The sequence below is a fragment of the Cydia amplana genome, chromosome 3 (assembly GCF_948474715.1).
Source record: "Cydia amplana chromosome 3, ilCydAmpl1.1, whole genome shotgun sequence".
Taxonomy (NCBI): domain Eukaryota; kingdom Metazoa; phylum Arthropoda; class Insecta; order Lepidoptera; family Tortricidae; genus Cydia; species Cydia amplana.
The window spans coordinates 15,073,686-15,101,551 of record NC_086071.1 but is presented as its reverse complement, the minus strand read 5'-3'; the positions used below and the strand labels follow the sequence as shown (position 1 = coordinate 15,101,551).

General features: G+C 36.9%; 3 protein-coding genes across 4 annotated transcripts in view; 1 reads left to right on the top strand and 2 right to left on the bottom strand.

Annotated features, from left to right (window-relative positions):
* LOC134662805 (melanization protease 1-like) overlaps positions 1-24,463 on the top strand; it is a 38,440-nt gene extending 13,977 nt beyond the window's left edge. The window contains exons 2-6 of one of the 2 annotated variants that reach the window (XM_063519111.1): positions 17,007-17,118; positions 17,754-17,822; positions 19,370-19,526; positions 20,844-21,025; positions 24,016-24,463. In XM_063519111.1, coding sequence (XP_063375181.1) covers positions 17,037-17,118; positions 17,754-17,822; positions 19,370-19,526; positions 20,844-21,025; positions 24,016-24,404 — 879 coding nt within the window. In that variant the 5' untranslated portion in view covers positions 17,007-17,036 and the 3' untranslated portion in view covers positions 24,405-24,463. Of the gene's footprint in view, positions 1-16,983; positions 17,119-17,753; positions 17,823-19,369; positions 19,527-20,843; positions 21,026-24,015 lie in introns of those variants that run through there. The other variant, XM_063519110.1, reaches the window with a different exon arrangement.
* LOC134662696 (trypsin-7-like) lies at positions 1,951-5,089 on the bottom strand. The gene is made up of 4 exons (XM_063518969.1): positions 5,076-5,089; positions 3,303-3,552; positions 2,433-2,582; positions 1,951-2,103 (listed from the first exon to the last, which is right to left on the bottom strand). Exons 1-4 carry the CDS (start codon positions 5,087-5,089, stop codon positions 1,951-1,953), a joined length of 567 nt encoding a protein of 188 aa, XP_063375039.1.
* Positions 6,062-15,246, bottom strand: LOC134662807 (trypsin-3-like). The gene is made up of 5 exons (XM_063519114.1): positions 15,110-15,246; positions 9,430-9,649; positions 7,903-8,152; positions 6,582-6,731; positions 6,062-6,253 (listed from the first exon to the last, which is right to left on the bottom strand). Exons 1-5 carry the CDS (start codon positions 15,168-15,170, stop codon positions 6,101-6,103), a joined length of 834 nt encoding a protein of 277 aa, XP_063375184.1. The 5' UTR covers positions 15,171-15,246; the 3' UTR covers positions 6,062-6,100.
* Positions 24,464-27,866: the final 3,403 nt, after the last annotated feature.

The window sequence follows — 27,866 nt, the reverse complement described above, 5'->3', positions numbered from 1 at the left end:
CGCTCAAATAAGTCACTTCGTGTTTTGAACTCGAAGTCATAGTTCGACAGCCGTTCGAAAAAAAATATTAAAAATAGTTTTTGAAAAGATTGTGCATCAGAAAGTACCTACGTAAATAGCATAAGAACCAGTTATCTTTATTCTGTGTTTAAAATATCATAATTTGGCTTAGTTTTGTAATTATACGTTCCACCATTTATCACATTAAAATTTGACTAAGTTTGAAAGTCCGTCTATTATTTACAAGGCAAGTCCGTTTCTTTCGTAGACTTTCGTTAAATCAGAGATTACCAACTGTTTTTGCGATTTTAATATTATAACGATTTGATAAGGTATCGACAAATCCTCCTGACATTACGCATGATCTTAGTTTCCTAAATTTTCATCTCACAGTAAATTAAAAGAAACGAATAAAGTACATTTTAAAATTTCTATTGGTCTTTTATTTCGGAAATCCAAAAAATGATTACGTGTAATTATTAGCCATAAAAGGTTTACCACCCCATTTTCGTAGTATATGCCGGACTTTGCCTTTATATTAGAAAAATGGCGTTTATTTCGAACCAGAACCCTATATTAACAAGTTGAAAGTACACTTTTCATTGTCTTGATTCATTCTTTTTAGGAATTCGACTACGAACATATACGCACCCATAGATTGGCTGATATCATTACTAGACGGACTTCCCTTAAACTACAAGGGAAGTCCGTCTACTCGCCGATTTTTTAAAAATACAAATGTTTTTGCTTAATTTATGATTAAAACGATCTGTCACTATGGCTAAACTATTAATTATTAAATTCTACGTCGTATGCGATTACAAACGGTAACGTAGGTGAATAATTAACGCAACTAGATCACTCCAAAGTAGAAAAAAAAATAAAGTATGCCGGTCTTGCCCGCAGTGACCTTATACGAGTAGTAACCTTAATATTAACTTATGTTTTATTTTTATTTTATAAAATATATATTATACAGCGGTACCACTAAATTAAATTAATAACTAGCTCAAATCTAAATAAAATAGGCCCTTGAGGCATTGTACAAATGATGCTGGCGGCATTTGACGTTGAGCGAGGAAGCCGCCAGCTCTTCGGTCACCATTTACGTCAACCAGACACTTCGCGACTTACTAACGACATGTAAAGATTACTAAAGGGGCCCACTGATTAACAGTCCGCCGGACGGTATCGGCCTGTCAGTTAGAACAAAAAGTTGACAGCTCCGAACAACTGACAGGCCGATATCGTCCGGCGGACTGTTAATCAGTGGGCCCCTTAAACCTCACTCATTTGTCACGCATGTTTTTTTAATTGTCATTAAATGCTACCACTTAGTTGTGGTCTCCGATTATACATTATGCGGCATTTTAAATGACAAGTGTCTATTAGATGAATCGTCAGATTCATGAGGTCGTGTAATTACACACTGGATTCGGGAGCTCACTCAACCATGACAGTACGGCTACCATCAGTTTTGCACTGACATAAACGCCATCGAGAACGTAATTTACTTTCTATGCATCTCGCTCGTACTTGCATATTAGTGCGAACGAGATGTATAGAAAGTGAATTACATTCTCGATAGCGTATATGTCAGTTTTGACACTGTCAGTGACTCATGGTACGGGCTCAGTTTAATTATTAACGCATTGGCTTTGCTGACAACAAAATCTTCCTTTTTGCCTTTTCCTCTTATGGGTGAGTTTGATACTTCGCACGTAAGGTACCTGAGGGTAATAAGGCCTACCTAACTTCAAATCGCTTTATCGTTATTAGTAGATAATAGATTTTATTTAAACTCAGATAATGTAGCTCCTTGTTCCACCAACACATAAAATATACGTGTTCATGCGTCAGAATTTTTACTACAATTAAAATATTTCGCGTACGACAAAAACAAGACAACGAAAAGAATTTAGACCCAGGCCTTCCAGAGTGAAGTATTCTTCAAAGGCCCGTGTGCTGTTTGATGAAGTTCCGTATGGCAGGCGCGGCGGTGTTCGCGAACACGGTCGGCGAGAGCGGCCGGGCGCAGCCGCGGGCGAACGAGACGATACCCACTGCCATACCGTCTTGGATCGCAGCACTGCCGGAATCACCCTAAAATCCACACAAATAGTAATAATAGGTAAAGCCTACATAGACCTAATAGGTACAATATAATACAAATAAAGAGTATATATGACCAGTATATATGATCAATTGATAATTGTCAAGTGGGATTGTTATTTTCATGAAAAAAAGTTAGTTCAAGTGAAATTCCGCAACATGGCGCGTGGTCATAATTATATTCCTAATATTCCTAATATTTGTGGTATTCCTGGTCAGGTTTTAATAATATATCGATATTTTTTTTAGTTTTTGCACCATTTTTGAGAAAAGCATAACGCGGCTGTAGTGGTAGATTTTGCCACACTTTATTCACTTACTTGGCAAGTTCCCTGACCGCCTAAGAAGTAGTTGCCTCCACACCACATGTTTTCGGTCAGAATCCCCGGGTACGAGGCATGGCAGACTGCGCGGTACACCACGGAGATCTCGATGTCCATCAGCCTTTCCGGAAACGAAGACATGCCTTCCTGGATATGAAACAAGTAAGTAGACCAAATGTGCATTCTCCAAGAGCCTGAAGACAATATTTAGTTATGAACCAAGTAGTTCAACAGTGTTTACAGTAAATAATAATACAAAAAACATGAGAACTTATAAGCATAGCCAATAACAGAACTCCCTGGAATTTATAAAAAATAAAAAATGAAAAATCATCATCACACATTTCGTACAATAAAAAAGGCGCGAAATTCAAATTTTCTATGGGACGATATCCCTTCGCGCCTACATTTTTCAAATTTGCCGCCTTTTTCTACTGACAAGATCTGCTTGACCAAGTATAGTTTATGTACGAAAGCGCCAGAAATCTTACCAAAAACGAAAGCAGAAACTAGATCTTGTTGGTATCACACAGATTTTCTCATATCGTTATCCTTTCCCAAAAGAAATGACATACTTTATTTGTGAGAAACTGAATTGCTCCATTTGTCAAACCCGGACTTGACCTTTCGATCTTAGGTTTGCAGGTCCACGCGGCTACTGTAGAAAAGCAACTAGGTACCGAGACGGAAAACTAGGCTTTAGGATAGATTTGTTCCCGTCATGGGTGGTTTCTATGTATATAAGTATGAATTTATCTATATAAGTATGTATATCGTCGCCTAGCACCCATTGTACAAGCTTTTCTTAGTTTGGGGCTTGGTTTACCTGTTTATTCTTTATTAATTATTTTTGGCTCTAATGTTTACCTTGGTTGCCCCCCAGCCGCTGACCATAATCTTAGTGCCACCTCTCATAGGACGCCAAAGCTTTGGAAGTGGTATTGGCTGCATGATGTCAGAGAAATTAATGGGGTCCACGGTCCTCATGACCGCCACATCCTTGTCGAATTGGGGATCGTTGTATTTCGGATGAGGGATGACTTCCGCTATGGGTATTATGGTTCCATTCTTACGAGAGGCGCTTCCAGCTTGAAGTACCACTGTTGATGGGTCTACACTAAAACATTGTATTCAAATAAGTAAATTTTATGAAAAAAAAACATTTATTTCAGAATACATCAAGTTCCATATCATTGTTAGTAACACTTAGTAAAACTATGTTAGACTATTTTATTCCTCACCTATATTAAAGAAAAGCAAAAAGATATGCATCGTGCATCTGCCTATTACCTAATTGTCTGGTGGTCGTGTGAGCGATCTCTTCCAAACAACCTTTGCGCAGAGCAAAAGTAGTCAAGTTTATAAAACCAATGGTTCAAGGAAAGTATAAGTATCAAATAATCCAAGGATCCCTCGATTTTTTGTGGATCCCATCATCAGAACAGAACTAAAATATGACATAAATGGGACCAATCTGTAAGTCTATACTTTCAATCGAAAAAAATCTAAATCGGTTGAGAAATGCCGGAGTTCTGAGGTTAGGTAACAATCTTAATAAACATTTTAAAAAGTTTAAAAAACATAAGTACATCGGAATTCAGAACCTCGAACATATGCTTTCAAAATTTTGAAATTGGTTCTATGGATGCAGTGTAGGTACCTAGTTAGAGAGAGAGAGAGATCTTTATTTGCATAGTTAGAGATGACCTTGCTGAATTAATTTAGGTCGTTTATGCTTTTAAATACCATTGGCTAAATTGAACCTATTTATTTAATAGCTTGCAATTATTTAAACCCTTAAACTTTTCACTTGTTCTTTTCAAGTGATTTTGTGACTAATCCAAGACCTCTACGGGGACAGTGACGAGCACTCTAACCCCACCTACCTTAGTGCCTTAGGCAAGGTAAGGTAAGGTAAGGTAATGTAGGGTAAGGTAAGGTTAGGTAAGGTAGGTAAGGTTATTGTAGCTTACTTCTGAGCGCAATGAGCCGCCGTCAGTATGTGTATCTCGCTGACAATGAATCCCCCACAGAAGTATAAGTTGTTCACCTTGTAGAAAACCCGGGAAGGATGGTCCTCTATCCAGGCCTCTTGTCCTCCCACGATCCTGTTGTCCAAGTCTTCAGACCCCACCAGTGACCCAAAATAGGCTCGTTTTATATCGAAAGTCAATAATTATGAAAAAGGAATGAGAGCCATTTGATAAACTTATTACAAAACAAACTTATAAGATACAATAGGTACATAGCATACTTATTCAGTTACCTTACCGCAATAGTTACCTATTTTTTTTTTAAGTAAATTTAAAATACATCTAGACTTAAGATTGTGGAATTTATGTATAACTAGAGACGTATTTTTAAGTGGGTATATAGTTTTTCTCTTTGTTATTTACGGAGATTAATGTGAAGTGGGAATGTTTTAGGTACCGTGTGTGTGAAAATAGCTCTTAATTGTTTTGCTGTTCGTATATTGTTGATAGTAATTTATACAATCGTGATATAATAGAGAGGTTATCAGTTAAGTTTCGTGTTGAGCTTGCTGAGTGGCCTAAGGAGGTATGATATTGAAAAGCCGTGCGCCACTTGTATCCAGTACGCGGTCTAATACGTGAAATTGAGAACAAAAAAATAACTCACCAAATGCACAACATAATGTAATCACAGTTAAAGCAATTAAACTGAGCCCGAACAAGGCCATTGTCTAAACTGTACGGAATAAAACTGGAACACCTTTTTGCTATTCCTCTTGAACATTTGTAACCCACATAATGTGTGCGTACACTAGGTAGTTCACTAATTGATTCTGTAAGTGGATATAGTCTGTTCGGAAAAAGAAGAGTCGTGGAATGTACGAGTATATATTCGGCCCCATACATGCCACGACTCTTCTCTTTCCGCGTACGTATCTACTTACATGTATTTTTCATGTAACAAAATCAAATATAAAATTCAATTTACTTCTTTTTTATTGAATATTAAAATAAAAGATGAGTGTCAATTGCACAACTGTGATGAAACTACAGAAATATAAGGAGAAGTGGTTGACAGCTAAGAGCGTGTTTCTAATTCTAGATCAATTTGATTTGATCAGAAGTAATGATCGCAATGTCAGTACGATATCAATGTACCTTGACATCTTTTGCAGTATAATTACCTATATAAAATGCCGGTTTTTACCAGAGTTACTTGTTATAAATCACAGTGCAACTATAAATTAAAGTTATTATGGCATTACTTTTCAGATAATTAGCGATTTGATTTTACCATAAAAATTAGTTAAATACCTTGTCCATTGCGCGCTGCCAAAGTGGTATCCATTACTTGTTTTATGTACCGCCTTCTTGGGCGTTAACGAAACATACATGCAATGGACAGTAAACATGTGCAATATGACATCAGTCCCATCACAACATTGAAATATTATTTTGGGAGTGACAAACAAATTAGAGCGTCGAATTAGTGGGATTCTATAGAATCGTTTTTTTGGAAGGTGTAATTTTGTATGGGTACGAATCATATCAAAGTTAATTGTTAATTGTCATTTTTTGTTATCCATACCAAAATTATAAATATGTAGTGTGTTTTAATTATTTTATCAAAAATTATAATAATTACAATTGCGGCCTTAGACGGGCTCTAGACGGCCTTTCAGAGTAATCTATTCACAGGCCCGTATGTTGCTCGATGAAGTTTCGTATTGTCGGCGCGGCGATGTTTGCGAACACGCTCGGCGAGAGCGGCTGAGCGCAGCCGCGGCCGAACGAGACGATACCCACTGCCATACCGTCTTGGATCGCAGCGCCACCGGAGTCGCCCTAAAATCCACACAATAGATATACGGTATATGGCCCGATTAGAAATATGATATGCTTATAAGATGACACAGCCATACGATACCGATCTGTCAGCGTCAAAACTGACATTTCTTCAGCCAAAAAAGTATCGTAACGCTGTGAAATCTTATAAGCATTGTTCGAATACGACGAAATCGCTTCGCTTATTATATATATATATAATATACTCAGTGATTTTACTATAGTGACTTTAAAGTATTACTTAAGATCCTGTAATATACATATAATAGTAATTAATGATATGTTTTTCTTTAAAAACACTAGTTTATACCACACTTTATTCACTTACTTGACAAGTTCCCTGACCGCCTAAGAAGTAGTTGCCTCCACACCACATGTTTTCGGTCAGAATCCCCGGGTACGAGGCAAGGCAGGCCGCGTAATACACCACGGGAATCTCGACGTCCATCAACCTCTCAGGAATGCTAGATGCACCTTGCTGCAAACGAAACAAGGCTTATAGTCCAACAAGAAATTGTAGAAAATTATTGAGGGCGCCACTTCCTACGTAACTGTCACATTTTTTTACGTTGCTTAAAAATGGCAACAATTTAGTATGGAATTATGAGTTTAATTTATTTAATTTCTACTATTTTATGTCGCACTATTAGTAGATAAGTGCATTAAGTAGGTACTTACGTAAAAAAATACAGTTGAATTTTTAACGCAACCTCAAATTGAATCAAGGCATAAGTTTAGTGCCAACTAACGATTTTAGAAGAAATTTACAAGTTAGCCTTAACTAACACAGTGTTTTTTTTCGTGTGGCACAAATAAACAGTCATCAGTGTCATCGCTCATCACACATTTGCTACACGATTTAGAATATGTGGTCCTGAAGCGATTGCAATCTTCCATCCGATCCAAAATAGAAACTACTTAAGTCCTGTTTGTATTGCAACGATTTTCTCATTAGAAACTTGGGTAATTCCGAGAAACTGGTCCAATGGTACGAACCCGCAATCGACCTTTAGGTACCTGCGACTTTATGTTTGCAGGTCACACGCCACTCCTAAATATATAGGCTACTAATATATTCTGTCGACGGAAAGATTCCAAATATGCGAAATTTCCACATGAAATAAATTCGTCAAAATGCTCATAAGTCATAATATCGTATGAAGAACGAAATTATCCATTCCCTAAATTATGGTGGAATCTTCCTCGGCTACGACTGCTGCTTCGTAAATGTCAAAAGAACTACCATCCATATTTACCGTCTAACCTTCCAACCGAGAGGGGAAACTATGCTTTCTTGCATAAATTGTTACTCTTAGGCTCACTTGCACCATCCCACTAACCCGGGGTTAAGCGGTTATACCGTTAACCCAGTGTCCAATTGTACTGGTAACCATGGTAACGCCGGGGTTAACCGGTTAAACCTGTGGAATGGTACAAGTGGGCCCAATACTGTGTAATGCCTGAGTGGACGCTCGAAGCGGAGCGTTCGGCGGGGCGTGCAGCGTGGCGTCGGGCGCACAAGTAATTTGAGCAGCGTGCACTAAGGCCGCTCTTATACGCTTGCATTTATTTAACATGCACGCCGCACGCCCCGCCCCGCTGCACGCCCAACTCGAGCGTCCACTCAGGCCTTACAACAAGATGTTTACCTTGGTTCTCCCCCATCCGCTCACCATAATCTTAGTACCTCCTCTCATAGGTCGCCGAGGCTTCGGAAGTGGTATTGGCTGCATGGTGTCAGAGAAGGTAATGGGGTCCACGGTTTTCATGACCGCCACGTCCTTGTCGAAGGGAGGATCGTCGTATTCCGGATGGGGGATGACATCCGCTATTGGGATTATGGTTCCATTCTTCCGAGAGGCGCTTCCAGCTCGAAGTACCACTGTTTTTGGGTCCACACTGAAATATTGTTATCAAATAAGTAAATTGTATTCCTCTCAGTTAATTTAAACAAAAGAGAACAAAATAAATAGATAGGCAGATAACTGCGAACGTGCGAGCGATTTCTTTCAGACAACCTTTGGGCAAGGTAAGAGCCGTGTAGTCAAATAGGTACAACAAAAATGTAAGATACATATACATTATAAACACGCCTATTTCCCGGAAGGGTAGGCAGAGACCACGGATTTTCATTTGCTACGCTCCTGACATACCTCTTTCGCTTCCGTTACTTTCATAACATTCCTCATAATACACGCTCGCCGGTTTAGGGTGCTCTTGACAAAGATAAACGGTAAGTAGTTATTATAAAAAACATAATTATATTTTACATAAGCTGGACCTTTCGCAATAATAATGTCCCCATCGACTAATCATTACGTCTGAAATGGATGTCCTTAGAGATTAATTTGGCTTGGTTAGGTTAGGTCCTCAATTAAGCTGTTAACTAGCATTGATGCACTAGCTCAATCCTAAAGGGGGCCACAGATTACCAGTCCGCCGGGCGCAAGAATCTAGTATTAAACTGTATTGGGCATGAGTGGTGGGGATAACTGACAGAACGGGATAGTCTTATGTATCTTTCAGTAGGAGTAGCAGCGAAAGCGCTATTATTGTTTGTCCTTGTCACAGTCTCACATTTTCTTTTATTCCCCACCATAAATTAGTATGGGTTATGGTGGGCAACAAATAAATTCGACCAATCATAGCGTCGCATTGCGTATGTTTTGTCCCTCACGGAGGCACGCGTAGACCACTTCTATAGGATGCTACTGTCAGTTAAACGCAAAAGGTGACCGTTCCGAACAACTGACAGGCCGATATCGTCCGGTGGACTGATAATCAGTGAGCCTCTCTCATCCATATTTTATTCTTAAGCCGACAGTAAACGAAACTATTAATTGCTTGTTATACTTGATGATGACGATGATGATGGTATCCTGTTATCCCTCATCAAGGACATAGGGTTCTCAGAAGGGATTTCCATTTTTCGCGGTCCAGCGCGGCCTCTGCCAACTCCGCCCAGCCGAGGCCTGGTGCAGCCTCCTTTTCCACTGTGCGCCTCCATGTGGGCGGCCTGGCCCCCTTTTTCCGGGAATGTTCCAAGACAGCCCTTGCTTGGATATGTGGTTGTTTGGCCTTCGTAAAACTTGACCTATCCATACTCTGGCTTGTTATACTTATTTAAATGAATTTTTTACCATAATATATTTATTTTTACTTATATTGTAACTTACTCCTGAGCGCAATGAGCTGCCGTGAGTATGTATATCTCGCTGACAATGAATCCTCCGCAGAAGTAGGAGTTGTTCACTATGAAGGAAACCTGATAGGGATGGTCCTCTATCCAGGCCTCTTGTCCTCCCACGATCTTGTTGTTCTCGTTAACGGCTTCGGAACCCCACCAGTGACCCAGAATAGGTATCGGCTCTGGATTTATATCGAAAGTCGATAATTCTGCAAAAAGATAATTAGAGCCATTACATTCTGATAAATCGCGATAGCTACCTAAATATTTTTTTTTCTACTCGTCGACTGCAATGCTTGAATTAAGACTTCGTATACCAAAGTGAAATCGCATACTTTTTCCACTATAGGACCCCAACTCAACTATAATATTCATTTCGATACAGTTTAGTCAACTATAATGAAATTGACCAATCGAAAGCGCGGAGCAAGTACCAGGGCCTCATGAGTAGAAGGTGTCGTTGACCAACCGGCCGGCCGGGGACGCGGGGCACGGGGGCCGGGTCGCGTACGAGTATGAAGGTATCGCGGCTGGTCGCGCATCTTAGCTGTATACATTTGGTTTTTTTACCTACATATATGATTCTTCTACTAGTTTTAAGTAGGTATTTTTTTTGTTGACTCGTAGAAAAAGTATTGTATACAATAGTGATATAATCAAGCTTTTCAATCTCGTACCTTCCTTAAACACGGTACTCGACTGAAAAGCTCTCCATTATATCACGATTGTATAAAATACTATTTTATTTGTTAAATGGCTTTGTTTAAAATTGGCGCACAAGCCGAAAACTTCGCCTCTTAAGATTAACTATAAGTAAACTAGCTGTTGCCCGCGACTTCGTACGCGTGGATTTGTATATTGGTGGTTATATATGGCTGCTATTTAACTGATCACCAGATTTAGTAAAATTTAATACCAAAAAAATTTATTTTACCACCCTAAAATAATAAATGATCATCAAAATTAGAACTCCATTTTAATGTGAAATGATTACCAATTTTATTACATTTTACTATCCTATTAAAGGAAATGACACCAAACTAATCATTATTAACCCAAAAATAGTAAATGATTACCAAATTTCAAATCCCATTTTAATGTGAAATGATAACCAAATTTTTACATCTTGCTATCTTATTAAAGAAAATGACACCAAAATAATCATTGTAAACCCAAAAATATTAAATGACCACTAAAATTAGAACCCCATTTTAATGTAAAATTATAACCAAATTTTTAAATCTTGGTATCCTATTAAAGCAAATGACTCTGAAATAATAATTTTAAACCCAAAAATAGTAAATGACCACCAAAATTGTAACCACATTTAATTAAAAATGTGCAAATATTTAATATATATTATCGTTATCCTATTAAATTAATTAATCCACTTCGTCACCTTTTTCTAGTAGCATTTTATTTCTGTAACAGTCGTAGTTCTAACAACCTAACCTAACCCACTTTTCTAGTAGCATTTCGTTTCTGTAAGGGTCACAGTTCAAACCTAACCTAACCCACTTTTCTAGTAGCATTTCTTTTCTGCTAGGGTCGCAGTTCAAACCTAACCTAACCAACTTTTCTAGTAGCATTTCGTTTCTGTATGGGTCGCAGTTCAAACCTAAGCTAACCCACTTTTCTAGTATCATTTCTTTTCTGTAAGGGTCGCAGTTCAAACCTAACCTAACCCACTTTTCTAGTAGCATTTCTTTTCTGTAAGGGTCGCAGTTCAAACCTAACCTAACCCACTTTTCTAGTAGCATTTCTTTTCTGTAAGGGTCGCAGTTCAAACCTAACCTAACCCACTTTTCTAGTAGCATTTCTTTTCTGTAAGACCAAGACAGCCAGACAGACAGACAGGGGCTAGTAATTTTGGCATCATTTTACTTTATTTGGTAATATGTATACATTTTTTGGTACCTAATCATAGTGGTTTAATTAGGTGAAAATATCGCATTAATTTGGTCTTCAAGATTTGGTGTTCATTAATGATTTTAGGTAATCGTTCAATATATTTGGTATTTGAATACAATTTGAAGTGCAGTCGTAATTAAAACGGTGGTACTTTTGTAATTTTAGGCCTTATTTTTTTGGTGTTCAGTAATTTTTTTTGGTAAGCATGATTTTTTTATTTAGGGTAACAAAGTATTTTTTTGGTGGTTATTATATTTGTAGCCGTTAGCCGTTAGATATTCTACATTAGCTTAGAACATTATGCAGCAAAAGTTCGCAGTAGGACGGTTAATCATGTGTTAATTATTAATATTATACAACGCATGAGACTCTTTCACAACCTACGAAGTTTTAAGCCCCTAACTGAATAAAATTGTTCTCGATATAATCCCTCTCAACCCCCTTAGAAGATTTTCATGTCCTCTATTTAATAAAACCTACTACCTAACTACCTGTTTACGAAGTTTGAAGTTCCTAGCTTTAGGTAAATAAAATTTGAACCCTATACAAACTTTCAACCCCTTTTTAACCATTTTAGGAGATGAATTTTTAAAAACGCTGAAATTACTTTTCTTGTATTCTAATACTAATATGCCTTTATACAACGATTCAAGTCCCGCACTCAAATAAATGTTTGACCTCCATACAAATTTTCAATCCCTTTTTCACCACCATGGGGTTGAATTATCAAAAACTCTGAAATTAGTTTTCTTCTCTTTTGATAAAATACCTTTTTACGAAGTTTCAAGTTTGTAGCTTTAAATAAAATTTGAACCCTTTACAAACTATGAACCCCCTTTCGACCCTTTAAGAGATGAATTTTAAAAACGCTAAATTTACTTTTCTCGTATTTTAATAATATGCCATTTTACAAAGATTAAAGCCCCGCACTCACAAAAATGTTTGATCTCCATACAAACTTTTAATCCGTTTTCACCACCTTGAGGGATGAATTTTCAAAAACGCTGAAATTAGTTTTCTTCTCTTTTAATAAAATACCTTTTTACGAAGTCTCGAGTTCCTAACTTAAAATAAAATTAGAACCCCATACAAACTTTCAACCCCTTTTTAACCCTTTTAAGGGATTCATTTTTAAAAACGCTGAAATTGCTTTTCTTGTATTCGAATAATATGCCTCTGTACAAAAATTCAAGCCCCGCACTCACAAAAATGTTTGATCTCCATACAAATTTTCAACCCCTTTTTTACCATCTTGAGATATGAATTTTCAAAAAGGCTGAAATTAGTTTTCTTGTATTTTAATTTAATATCTTTTTGCAAAGTTTCAAGTTCCTAGCTTAAAATAAAATTTGAACCCCATACTAACTTTGAACCCCTTTTTAACCCTGTTAGGGGATGAATTTTACAAAACGCTGAAATTACTTTTCCGTTCTTCTAATAATATCCCCAAATACAAAGATTCAAGTCCCGCGCTCGAAAAAATGTTTGATATCCATACAAACTTTCAACCCCTTTTCACCACCTTAGGAGATGAATTTTCAAAAACGCTGAAATTAGTTTTCTTGTATTTTAATTTAATATATTTTTGCAAAGTTTCAAGTTCCTAGCTTAAAATAAAATCTTAACCTTATACGTTCTTTCCACCCCTTTTTAACCCTGTTAGGGGATGAATTTTACAAAACGCTGAAATTATTATCATGTCTTCTAATAATATCCCCAAATACAAAGATTCAAGTCCCGTGCTCGAAAAAATGTTTGATATCATTACAAACTTTCAACCTCTTTTTCACCACCTTAGGGGATGAATTTTCAAAAACGCTGAAATTAGTTTTCTTGTATTTTAATAATATATTTTTTTACCAAGTCTCAAGTTCCTAGCTTAAAATAAAATTTGAACCCTATACGAAACCTCAACCCCTTTTTAACCCTGTTAGGGGATGAATTTTACAAAACGCTGAAATTATTTTTCCCCTCTTCTAATAATATCCCCAAATACAAAGAATCAAGTCCCGCGCTCGAAAAAATGTTTGATATCCATACAAATTTTAAACCCCTTTTTCACCACCTTAGGGGATGAATTTTCAAAAACGCAAAAATTACTTTTCTTGTATTTTAATTTAATACCTTTTTGCAAAGTTTCAAGTTCCTAGCTTAAAATAAAATTTGCATCCCAAGACGAACTTTCATCCCCTTTTTAACCCCCTTAGGGGTTGAATTTCCAAAAACGTTGCAATTACTTTTTTTGTAATCGGCTATTATGCCTTTCTAAGAAGTTTCAAAGCATTTGTAATGGATTCAAACTTTCAACCCCTTTTTAACCCTGTTAGGGGATGAATTTTCAAAAACGCTGAAATCACTTTTCCCATCTTATAATAATATCCCCATATACAAAGTTTCAAGTCCAACACTCACAAAAATATTTGATCTCCATACAAACTTTCAACCCTTTTTTCACCACCTTGGGGGATGAATTTTAGAAAACGCAGAAATTAGTTTTCTTGTTTTTTAATATAGTACATTTTTACAAAGTTTCAAATTCCTAGCTTAAAATAAAACTTGCACCCCATACAACCTTTCATCCCCTTTTTAACCCCCTTTGGGGTTGAATTTTTCAAAATCGCTTCTTATCTCTTGTACACTTTATAAATTCAACCTAGTGTGCAAATTTCAACTTTCTAGCTTTTGTAGTTTCGGCTCTGCGTTGATGAATCAGTCAGTCAGTCAGTCAGTCAGTCAGGACACTTGCATTTATATATATAGATTAGAGTCTGTGCGGAAAGAGAAGAGTAGTGGAATGTATGGGGCCCAATACATTCCACGACTCTTCTCTTTCCGCACAGACTCTATAAATTACTTAGTTCTAGTGCACTTGTGTAGAGGATAAACTCTGACGTCATGGCATGCTAATTGGATGCAGAGCATTATACAAGATCGGTTGGGTAATATTAATTGTCTTATTGGACAGGAAATAATATTTATACAATAAGACAATTAACATTATTAATTGGTAACAATATCCTTGTTGTGTTTATTCAAATAATAGTACGTTGTAAAATCAGTAACATAATCAGGAATGGCTTTTCTCAGTGTAGGTAGGTACCTACTTATAATAATTATGTAAAATTGTAAAAAGATTACAGTACCTACATGAATCTTTTTTTTTTCATATTAAAATTCATTCGTAGACATAATAATATATGTGACCAATTTAAATTGTATAAAGTCAATCGATGTAGCTGTCAAAGCGCCTTATAGAGGCTTCTGGTGACCATAAGGGGCTGGCCAATATTTTGCCCAGCGGATCAGTATTGCCATCGAGCGGGGCAATGCGGCCAGCCTTCTGGGTACCCTACCGAGCGACCACGACCTAGGCCAAATTTTTATTTATAACTTTTTATTTTATTGTTATCATGTTTTTCAATAAATTCTCATCGATGTAATGAATTCCAAATTCCAATTTATTTATTTCTAGGTAATAACACTTTTCAATCGTTTTAATGTTAATCTGGGGGCACGGCAGTGCCCCCGCCAAGTCGAGCTCTATTTTAAATATACGATTAACTCACAAATATAAAGCAGAAGTGCATTGAATGACATCAATTAAAAGGCTTATTTACTCGAATTTAAAACAAGTGAGTCTAAACCGTAAAATTATTCAAATTCAAGGCTTATTTACTGTTCTATTTTTGTAAAATAATCATAATTAATTATTAGCACCATTAACACATGAAAATAGGAACAAAAAAAAAAAAACTTACTTAATGCACAACATAATGTTATCACAGTTAAAGCAATTAAACTGAATCCGAACACGGCCATTATCTAAACTATCAGTACGGAATAAAACTGGAGCACCTTTTTATATTATCAGTTCGCCATTCCTCTTGAATATATATCACCCACATATGTGTATGCTAATTCACTAATTGACAATGTGTCATATTCCATGAGTAGTTAAGAAGCGAACACCTCTATTCATGTGTGTAGTCATCTATTCATTCATGTAGTCAAATAGAAAAATCACTTTACTTTATTAAATTTATTGAACCTACATAATTTTATGGCGAGTAACAATCACACAACTGCGATGAAGCCTGCAAAATGTGATGAAAATATACATACATACACGTACATGCACGTACTTACAAAATCATCATACAAATATAAATTAATTGTGTATTACCAAAAAAGTTATATGTTATATGTAAGAGATAATTATATCCAACAGACTATATACTAAATAGGCTTGCAATTTTTTTTATGAAAATTGTACTTTCCACTACGTCACCCACATACAAGTGAATAAAATCACACTATTAAAACGTGACGTAATGGAATCGACATTTTAGGACATATTTTTTTAATGGTAGGATGGAGAATGCTGTCGATTCTGAGTACAATGAGCCCAATAATGTCCAGATTTGAATGAATCAGGTTTTCAATAATTATGTATTTTAGAAAACGCCCATCTGCACCTTAACACCCCGACTTCAGAGGGGCTACCGCGAAAACCGAATTTCGCAAATTGCGGGGATCGTTCTCTTTTACTCCAATGAAGGCGTAATTGGAATGACAGAAAAAAATTACACTGTAGAACAGGGTAGTATTTAAAACGTCATATTTAGATTGGAGAGTCGCTGTGGTAAAGCCGTAGTTGGTTTTACGATTTTGATACACGATTTCTCCGAATCCATTATGTCTTGAGTGGCAGAACAGGTGTATCCACTTCACTGCCACCGTGAACAGACATAAGTGGTTGATTAGAAGGACGTATACCTTATGACATGATGCTAGAGACTTGCCCGATTTATTTATGAAACTTTACAAGCCTCAATTTGTTAATGTTTGTTTTATCTCTTTCTTACAAATACCTACACAAGTCAAAATTACAAACTATTGTAAGCTAATTGAGTCTTGTAGTACAGTCGCCATCAGATATATCGGAGCGGCCAAGGTGTTCACAATATCTGAACACGCACTCTAACGCCCTGATAATAGAGGCGTGTCCAGATATTTGTGAGCGCCTTAGCCGCTCCCATATATCTTATGGTATGTAATTAAGGCTTAAGGGAAGCTAAATCAGCTTAGGGGAGTTATATTACTTTAAAAATAGATCTAATTGAGAAATGGTATTTTATTGAATGATATCCTAAAAACTGCACTATAAAAATCATCTTTTCTTCTGTCTAATGCTATACTATATTCAAAATACTGATAATACTTCAATTATCAGTATTTTGAATATTATAAAATACGCAGCTTGATATTTAGGTACTTACTTATATGTTAAAATATTTATTCATCAGTTACCTACTTACGCGTTTTCTCATTGCGAAAATAAACAGGAAGTAGGTAGGTACCATAAACTTATATTATTTTTAAATGAATAAACAAGGGATTTCTAATACACCATTATACAATACTCAATTATACAATTAATTCTAACTACTAACCGAGTAGCGTAAATAAACTATGTTGTAACTGCATACAATTTAAATTTTATTTTAATTAAATAACAACTTGGAGTTACGTCTCTTGGCCCCGATGCCAATTAATGTAGTAGTTTCCTGAAGAAACCCTTTATAAAGCTGGTGATTTATGGAATAAACACTTAATACACCTCGCCAACGGCGAGGATAAGTGTTTGTTTTGTAGTTATTTATTTATTAGGTTATAGTCATAAACATGGTTTTGAAAACCATTTGTTTTGCATCGATGTTAGTGTGCGCCCAAAGCTCTGTGGTCAACCTACGGGGACGACATATTGGTAAGATCCGCTATAAAAAATTCAATTGACTTTAAATTTAGAAATGTTGAGTTGTTCTGTGTAAACTTTTGCCTTGAATAAATTCCGACGCGCACACGAAATTTTCTGTGGCTTGTAAGGCAACTTTAGAAACCCCATAATGAAGGTGTAACTTTTTTTTCAGCCTTTTAAAGGTTGATCCAATTTTTATTAGGCTTAAGATATCAGAGCCATTTGCACAATGTAATCCTGATCTGCTACAGAAGCTACCTACTGAAATCTGCAGGATATCCAATTGATTGATTGGTTTGATTTTACCTAAGGCAATTAATTTTATATTTTTGAAAAGTTATTCATAAGTAGCTATTTAGTTACTTTCTATTATTACGCTTCATTTAATTTTTCTATAGTTGTTTGCTTAGTTTATTTCTCATACCTATAACATAAAATGCGTGTAATATACAAAGTAGAAAATCAAATGTGTAAAAACTAGGTATATATCTACTATCTATCCAAGATAATAACTAAACACTAACGGCTCTCAGCGATCTAAAGATAATCTTGGCCTCCAAAACGAGAGCGTGCATCTGTCCCAATCCTGCGAAACTTCCAAGACACACACAATTTGTTACGTATTGTACCTTCTTGATTTCCAGCGTCCAATCAAAATGGAACCAGCATGCAACAGCACGACGCCTCGATTGCCCCAGATAAATATATAGCAGGTAATATAATACTACCTTAGGACCTGACGGGCACTAAAAAATGGTACTAGTTCAGTGGTGTCACTGACGAATTAGAGCCAATCGTGCAGTCTAACGCAACTAGTTGCGACCAATCGCGCGCGTGATGCGAACTCATTAACCAATCGCGTTGTAGCGGTGTCACACCGCATTCATGCCCCATTCTTATTGCCCGTAACTCCAGTCCTGACATATCAATGTTACCAGAAGGGCTAAGATGGCCGGCTCTTTATCATTGTCACCATGGCTGTCACGTTCTATAGTTCGTTTTTTTTAGAATTAGAAATAAGGTAAAGAATCTTGATGTGTCTTTTAATTGAAAAACACATTTTAAAAATAAGTTACGGCAAATATGTAACAATTATGAATCTAATACGATCATTTATGTTATATTCTTCTGCTTTCATAAGTAATAGTTTTTGATTTTTAAAAAGCGTTTTTCAACATCAAGATCGCTTACCTTCTTGCAAGTTCTTTCTAATGCTAAAAAACGAACTATAACAAATATGTAAGTGCGAAAGTGACGCATAGCATGACAGGTGATAAAAATTCGCCCATGATAGCTGGTCAGAGCGAGATATTGGCAATTTGCGTTAAGGGTGGCTTACGCTAGAACGGGTCCTTCGTGATCACCGATCACCTTTCGATAGAAAAAGAAGTATATCGGATGCCCTGGCCCGGACTCGGACCGTTTCAGGCTGAGTCATCCTTTATTCGATGAATAGTGTTTTATTAAGATAGCGATTTACCCCTGTGCTAGAAGTCCTCTTCAATTCCCGCCATAAACAACTTTAATTTTCGTCCAATAATCCAACATTTTTGCAAAATTGCCGGCTTGGTGAATACGGTACGGTAATACCTTAATCCGTCACGTAACATATGCTTTGTACCTATTTCCAAAGTATATGTAGCTTGATATAGCTATATTTTCAAGGGAATATTCCTTTATGGACAATTCCAAATATTTCGCAAGTATTAGGTATATATAACAGGGATTACGGCGGTGAATATTGAAATCTTGGAAATGTTTGCGCTCAATATCTAGTCTGTTTCTAAGCTTCTTGTTATTCTGAGACGTATTACATTCACTTAAGGTTTAAAACAATCTCGCAATTCCAATAGGGATAGTCTTAAACAATATTTACGATTTGTATACGAATTTAAACATCCGTGAGTCTGTTCGCTGCCTGCACCTTTTGCAACATGACTTGCGTTCTCGTGCGCGACTTCATACGTAAATATAGGGTGATTGCGCTAGTTTTCGTCCACGTCCACGGCGACTTCATGTACGGAGTAATGTTTCGAGATTTCGCCAAGTGTAGGAGAATAGAATATTATTTTACTTATCTGAAAGAGGTTATAAACTCACAGATTATAAAGTCCCAAGTAAAAGACCGTTCTGTTCTGTAACTTCTGTAGTCTATGGATTATGTTTCTTTGTATTTGGCATATCTAAAGACGTGTTTTCCTATGCGCTATGCGCATTTATATCATTTCTAGTCCCTGTTAATAACTCATCGTTTCTACAGGTGGCCACCCAGCGGCGATAGGCCAGTTCCCGAGTATAGCTCGGCTGTCCATCAAGACTACTACTGACACCCTCCTATGTGCCGGCTCTCTGATTGGCGAGCGCCACGTTCTGACCGCCGCGCACTGTCTGGACCACGACATCAAGTACTATCAGGAGTAAGTTTCTTCAGGATCTCACTCTCTTGTCCTTCCATTCCCATCATTCCCATTCTTCATTTCCATCCTTCCATTTTCTAAGTAAGTTTCTTCAGCATACCGCGCCTGTACATCCAGACCGCCACCGACAATCTCCTATGAGCTGGCTCTCTCATTCTATTTGAACCGACCACGACACGACATCAACTAAGTCAGCAGCAATAGTTGCTAAGCGGGCGAGGTGTTCAAAATGATCTTGACGCGACTTTATTGCTAAGAGAATACGAGCGCGTCAAGGTAATTTTAAACACCTCGCCCGCTTAGCAACTTCTGCTGCTGACTGTACTATCAGGAGTAAGTTTCTTCAGCATACCGCGCTTGTCCATCCAGACCGCCACCGACACCCTGCTATGAGCCTGCTCTCTCATTCTATTTGAACCGACTACGACTAAAGTAGGATCTGGAGTAAGATTATTCACCATAGCGCGCCTGTACTGCAACTCGCAAGCCACACTTAAACACATTTTATTTAATACTATAATATCGAAAATCTTACTTTCTATGATGTCTTCCATACATTTTGGCGCAGCCGTGCGTTTTATATGGGCTGTTATATTCGCGGTGCGGGCTCAAAATTTTTTTTTTTCGCATTTTGGAGGATTTTGGAATACAATAGCTAGATAGCAGGTTTATTAGAAACATTTAAATTTCATAAGAAGTAGAATCGATTGAAATTCTTCCGAACAATTCATGCATGTTGCTAATAAATTGTTGAATCTTCGGTTTTAGAGTAGAGAGTCCCCTACCAAGTAAACAAGGAAGTCTAGATATTGATATTGACATTTTCTATTAAGAGTCCCTTAAACCATCTTTAAAATAACATTTTGATTTGGTTGTATATAACGTTAGAATTTAATTGCTTCCAAGTCTTTAATTAAGATACCCAAATTTAAATTTAAATTAGTCTAAGCGCTACTTTCACCATCCCACTAACCCAGGGTTAACCGGTAAAACCGTTAACCAAGTGGCAAATTGTACTGATAACCATGGTAACTCCAGGTCTATGCGGTTAACCCCGGGTTAGTGAATGGTGCAAGTGGCCGTAAGAATTAAGAAAGTCACTGACTACTAATTATATTATCAACCACATCATTCTGGAATGCCCCCTTACTAGATACACAGGCCAAGTAGACTATTTTAAGACCCTGTCAGATGAAGCAGTCGCGTACCGGCGAAATTCTAACTAAGATTTTCTTACAACTTTTCTTTGACATTGTAATCCAGTGACATGTACATATGCCATACGATAAATACTAATTATATGGTAATATTTTACAGCATATCTATATATTTAGGCGAGTACGACCGCAAGAGCTACCCAGTGGACTGTGTGAAACGCAAATGCATCAAAAACAAACTGGTGTATCCCGACAAGATAGTGAAGCATCCTAGCTACAAGAGCGTTACGGTAGAAAACGATATCGCACTGATGAGACTGCAGAAACTGGCACCGCTCTCGGGTACGTAATCACTACATAGTATAAAACAAAGTCGCTTCCCGCTGTCTGTCTGTCCCTGTGTATGCTTAGATCTTTAAAAGTACGCAACGGATTTTGATGCGGTTTTTTTAAATAGATAGAGTGATTCAAGAGGAAGGGTTATGTATAATTTGTTAACCCGTGCGAAGCCGGGACGGGTCGCTAGTTATTTATAACATACTTGCTGGTTAATCACGGGGTTAATGACCTGTAGGTACAGCGAGCTGCATAATTAGATGGATGCATTATAAACCAATTTAGGGCGTTTGAGTATGAAATGTGTGCTCTCATTAGGTTCACCTAATTAATATTATATTGTGTAATAAGGAAGGCATGGGCAAAATTGTTAACGTGAGTCAATAGAAATTGAATCGAGTGTACAATTTTAATATATTGGGCGTAGGGAGTGCTCCCGGTACTGGTTTTCTATACAAATACAGTAGGTACCGGAACCGGGAAATCCCGGTTCTCGCCATAAAAACTCAGTACCGGGAGCATTTCCTAATTGGGCGTTAGCATGTCGAGCACAGGAACATTTCGGTACCTTTTTCGCTCCCTGCATGACTGTGACGCCGCCCGAGTAAGCTGTGGAACATATTGCTCATTTGACAGTTGCCATTTGCCAAATAGTATGAAGATGGCGTCCCACGAAGATTCATATTTTCGCCACGTCGTGCGTTAGCGTCGTTTGTATCCCACACCACCAACATCGCACATAGCCAATATTCTAATTGTTTCTTCTTCTTCTGCTGCCATGCCCTAGCGGGCGTCGGTGGCCACCTTTGCAAAGTCGTTTCTATTCTTGGCCAGTCTTGTTAGCGTGGCCGCGTCTTTGATGTTTGTCCATTTTTTGATGTTGTCGAGCCAGTTCATCTTCCTTCTTCCCCTTCCCCGTTTTCTATCTATTTTTCCTTCTATTATAACTTTCAGCAGATTATACTTTTCATTTCTATGTAGATGTCCAAAATATGCAACCTTTCTCCGCTTAACTGTGGCTAGTACTTCCTTTTTCTTCTTTATTCTTTTTAAAATCTCTATATTCGTTTTTTTTGCGGTCAATGATACTCTCAGCATACGCCTGTACAGCCACATTTCGAAGGCCTCTATTTTCTTTTCAATTTTTTTATTCAAGGTCCATGTTTCAACACCATAATAAAGTATGTCTAATTGTTTAGTTTGGCTTTTTATGCCCCAATAAGAAAATATTTAGATACAGTTAAAACAACCAAGAATTAAATAATTACATATTCTAATTATCATTGCTCTTTTCTTTTCAAGATGTATTGCTCATAGTTATCATAATGCTGTTGAATAAACCAATAGTGAACCTTTATATTCATGATTTATACCAGTAGGTACCTACCTAACTACATCACTTAGGTAGCTACAATTAGTACTGCTCCCGCAGTAATGAAATCTTTATTTTAATCCTAAACCCTTATTTTTAGCCCAATCAACTGTATAAAGATAATTAATAGACCTTGGACTTTAAATAAACTCTTTGTTGCTGTATATTTATTCTCGATATCCCCTTGGGGTGCTTAGAATACGTTTAATGTTATGCATCAGTATGCATTAATGCAGTGCCCTTGTTAATTTCGCTTGATGCACCGCAACGCAATGCACTGGAGCGGCATTTGATCTAGAAAAATCTTCACTTGATTTGACTGACTTGACTTTATTTGTAGTGAATCACGCGCGCATCGCGAGCTAGTTAAACTATTTACAAGTAGGTAATCTTAAATCAATAGCAAGGTTGATGCTTTTAACCTCCTGGTGTATTCAATACGGGTATCTATTGTTTCCCAAAACATTTTAAGTACCTACCGCGTGCGTAATGTACCTATTGTCTTCCCACATTTTCGTTAATTCATTTGGTTCAGAAACGCGTTACTTTTCAGGATTACCATAAAACAAACCTAACCTAACCTAACCTATCTAATAGGATAACCTTACGAAAATCCTGAAAAGTTAACTGGTGCAGTTTTATTATGACAAACAATACATTATGAATTAAAACTTTATGGGAAACAAAGGGACCCCATTCAATACGCATGAGCCGAAGGCAGCCGTTGGACCTAGGTACTAATTTTAGTATAGACGATAACTGCTCAAGCTATATTAGACAAGCAAGATACAGACGCTCCTTAAAATAATGGACATATTATGATGCTTGAAACCACAATAGGAGAATCTTTGAAAGTGAAATTTAGCAGCGTTATATTAGCAGTTCACTTCGCCTTCACGGCCCTTCGGCTCTGGATGCCTACCGCCAACTTCGAAAATCTCCATCTTGTTGTGGTATACATAATAAAAACCATACAAACAGTGTCAAAGTTATCCAATTTAAATATAAGCAATGCGGGAGCGGCAAAAACGACTGGAAGCCAGGCAAAAACAAAAACGAGTCACTACATAGTAAAAACAAAGTCGCTTCCCGCTGTCTGTCTCTATGTATCTTTAAAACTACGCAACGGATTTAGATGCGATTTTTTTTAATAGAGTGATGAAAGAGGAAGGTTTATGTATAACTTTTAACTCGTGCGAAGCTAGGGCGGGTCGCTAGTTGATAATAAACGCCGATCGAAGCTAAATAATGTATGGAAAACCGATGGAAATGGTCACGTGAGTTTCCGTAACATCTGTCATCCAGATACATTTTCTTTCTTTTCGTTTGTAGTTTGTCGATGTTCCCAGGTATACCTAGTGTGTCCGTAAGGAACAAATGTCGGGGCTCTATCCATCTTCTAAATTACATTAACTCCACTATCCTACAACCTTCTTGTTTTGTTTGACTAAGGAAATATATTCAACATGAATATTCAAATGCAATGGATGGGCATATAACTAAATTATATTTCCGTGGTAAGCCCCTGCTTACTGACCTGATTTACTCAGGGCGGGCATAATTATTATTGTTCCTTTGATATTAACAAAATTACAGAGTATTTAATTTTCGTTTCTTTTTTCAGGCTACATCAAGCCTATACCTCTGCCACCATTTGACGTCGACCATCCCATAAATAAAGGCGTCTCACTCGCCATTGTCGGGTGGGGCGAAACGGAGTCTGCCTACTCATCTAATATCCTTTTAGCCACAGACCTTAGCCTCATACCTAAGGCAGAATGCTTGAGGCGAGAATCTGACGTTCCCGCTAAGCATATGTGCGCAGGCGACGCTAAGGGCAAAGATACCTGCCCTGGAGACTCCGGCGGCCCCCTTCTCATGTATTACCAAGAAAAATATTACCTGTCAGGCATTGTCAGCTATGGACCTTCAATGAAGTGCGGAACTTCTAAAATAGGATACTATACAAATGTTTACAAGTATATGAAGTGGATTAAAGAGAATATGAAGTAAATTGATAATTATTTACTGGTGCCTACATTCAATGCATCCATCAGAATGACTTACTAATATAAATATACCTAAGATGAGACGTATGCAGGGTATGCATTTGAGTCGCGTTGTGATTATGACTATTATAATAAACAATAACAAAATTACATTTCTAATTTTTTTTTTGTCCTTTCGAGCGGCTAGCAGCTGGATGATACAACAATAGTTATTTATTTTACACGGGGGAAAAGTTGTTGTTTAACCGCTCGTGCTAATATTGATACCCGAGCAAGCGAAAATTTCCAGTTTTTGAACAATCAAGAGAGCCTTTACCAGTTGGTATGGTGAAAAGAAAGTTATGATATCAACAAAATTAAATATAAATTTACCTAAATGTAATATTTATCGTGCCAAGATTGACAATAAAAAATATTGCACGACATGTATCTTGTGTGTAATAAAGTGGGTGTAATAAAGTGTCTAATTTGTGGGAGACCAACCTTTGCTCGGAAAACATATAAAAACTCAAAACTGCGCGTTTTTCCAGAGATATCTTGTTTATTTATCTATCTATATATATAAATGCAAGTGTCCTGACTGACTGACTGACTGACTGACTGACTGACTGATTCATCAACGCAGAGCCGAAACTACAAAAGCTAGAAAGTTGAAATTTGCACACTAGGTTGCATTTATAAAGTGTACAAGAGATAAGAAGCGATTTTGAAAAATTCAACCCCTAAGGGCCACTTGCACCATCCCACTAACCCAAGGTAAAGCGGTTAAAACGTTAACTTAGTCTCAAATTGTACTGGTAACCATGGTAACTCCAGGTTTAACCGGTTAACCCGGGGTTAGTGGAATGGTGCAAGTGGCGCTAAGGGGGTTAAAAAGGGGATGAAAGGTTGTATGGGGTATAAGATTTATTTTAAGCTAGGAATTTGAAACTTTGTAAAAATGTATTATATTAAAAAACAAGAAAACTAATTCAAGCGTTTTTGAAAATTCATCCCCCAAGGTGTTGAAAAAGGGGTTGAAAGTTTGTATGGAGATCAAATATTTTTGTGAGTGTGGGACTTGAAACTTTGTATATGGGGATATTATTATAAGACAAGAAAAGTAATTTCAGCGTTTTTGAAAATTCATCCCCTAACAGGGTTAAAAAGGGGTTGAAAGATTGAATCCATTACAAATGCTTAGAAACTTCTTAGAAAGGCATAATAGCCGATTACAAAATAAAATAATTGCGACGTTTTTGGCAATTCAACCCCTAAGGGGGTTAAAAAGGGGATGAAAGTTCGTCTTGGGGTGCAAATTTCATTTTAAGCTAGGAACTTGAAACTTTGCAAATAGATATTAAATTTAAATACAAGAAAACTAATTTCAGCGTTTTTGAAAATTCATCCCCTAAGGTGGTGAAAAAAGGGTTGAAAGTTTATATGGATATCAAACATTTTTTCGAGCGCGGGACTTGAATCTTTGTATTTGGGGATATTATTAAAAGACAGGAAAAGCAATTTCAGCGTTTTGTAAAATTCATCCCCTAACAGGGTTAAAAAGAGGTTGAAAGTTTGTATGTGGTTCAAATTTTATTTTAAGCTAGGTAATTGAAAGTTCGTAAAAAGATATAATATTAAAATACAAGAAAACTAATTTCTGCGTTTTTGAAAATTCATCCCGTAAGGTGGTAAAAAAGGGGTTGAAAGTTTGTATGGATATCAAACATTTTTTCGAACGCGGGACTTGAATCTTTGTATTTGGGGATATGTATTATTAAAAGACAGGAAAAGTAATTTCAGCGTTTTGTAAAATTCATCCCCTAACAGGGTTAAAAAGGGGTTGAAAGTTTGAATCCACAACAAATGCTTTGAAACTTCTTAGAAAGGCATAATAGCCGATTACAAAATAAAGTAATTGCAACGTTTTTGGAAATTCAACCCCTAAGGGATTTAAAAAGGGGATGAAAGTTCGTCTTGGGGTGCAAATTTTATTTTAAGGTAGGAACTTGCAAAATTTTCAAAAAGATATTAAATTTAAACACAAGAAAACTAATTTCAGCGTTTTTGAAAATTCATCCCCTAAGGTGACGAGAAAGGGGTTGAAAGTTTGTATGGATATCAAAAAAATATTTTGAGCGCGGGACTTGAATCTTTGTATTTGGGGATAATTATTATTAGAAGACAACATCATCTTCCTCGCGTTGTCCCGGCATTTTGCCACGGCTCATGGGAGCCTGGGGTCCACTTGGCAACTAATCCCAGTAATTGGCGTGGGCACTAGTTTTACGAAAGCGACTGCCATCTGACCTTCCAACCCAGAGGGTAAACTAGGCCCGTATCGGGATTAGTCCGGTTTCCTCACGATGTTTTCCTTCACCGAAAAGCGACTGGTAAATATCAAATGATATTTCGTACATAAGTTCCGAAAAACTCATTGGTACGAGCCGGGGTTCGAACCCGCGACCTCCGGATTGCAAGTCGCACGCTCTTACCGCTAGGCCACCAGCGCTTAGAAGACAATACAAGTAATTTCAGCGTTTTGTAAAATTCATCCCCTAACAGGTTTAAAAAGGGGTTGAAAATTTATACAGGGTACAAATTTTATTTTAAGCTAGGAACTTGAAACTTCATAAAAAGGTATTAGTTTAAAACGGAAAAAAAAATTTCAGCGTTTTTGTTTTTTTTTTTTTTTTTTATCGCAAAAAAAAAACTTACAGGGTATTTACATATTTATGTTCCGCCAAACTGAGGACAGTTTGTTGGCGGATAAAGCGCTCTCTATCCTTTTGTGTTCTACCCACTTAACTTACATACTTATACCTAATACATTACTTAACTAGAGTTATGCCATACAAACAATATACCATTACTATTCACTACTATTATCATACAAATCTAAAAGTTTTGCTTGCAGCCTTTTCTTAAATATTTGCTTACTGCTACACTTATCTACTGTTGGACTTAATTGGTTAAGTATTTTAGGAATCATATGTTTGCGCGTTCTTTGGCCATAATAGTTATTCGCTTTATGTTCTACGTATGTTTGTTGCGTGCTTGCTCTGAGATTACGTAACGGTATTCTACGCGTTTTGAATTTGTCTTGACCGTAATCATCCATACAAATTAAATGACTAACCTTCTCATGCACTGGTAAGATTTTTAATATTTTATACAATCGCTTGTAATTATTATTGCATTTGTTTTTAGTTTTTTTATCTACTAATATACTTTTTACTATTCTAATCTGTAGATTACAAATGTTATCAAGGTAACTCTTAAACCTACGTCCATATGCAATTAATCCATAAGTAATTACCGACTCGGCTAGCGAGTGATACAAGATGTGCATTAATTTTCTACTTACTATGTTTTTTAAGCTAATTAATTTTGCCAAAATGGAGCGGAGCTTGTTACATACTATTTCTATATGGATCCCCCAATTAAATTTAGTGTCTATAGTTAAGCCTAAATATTTATATCTATC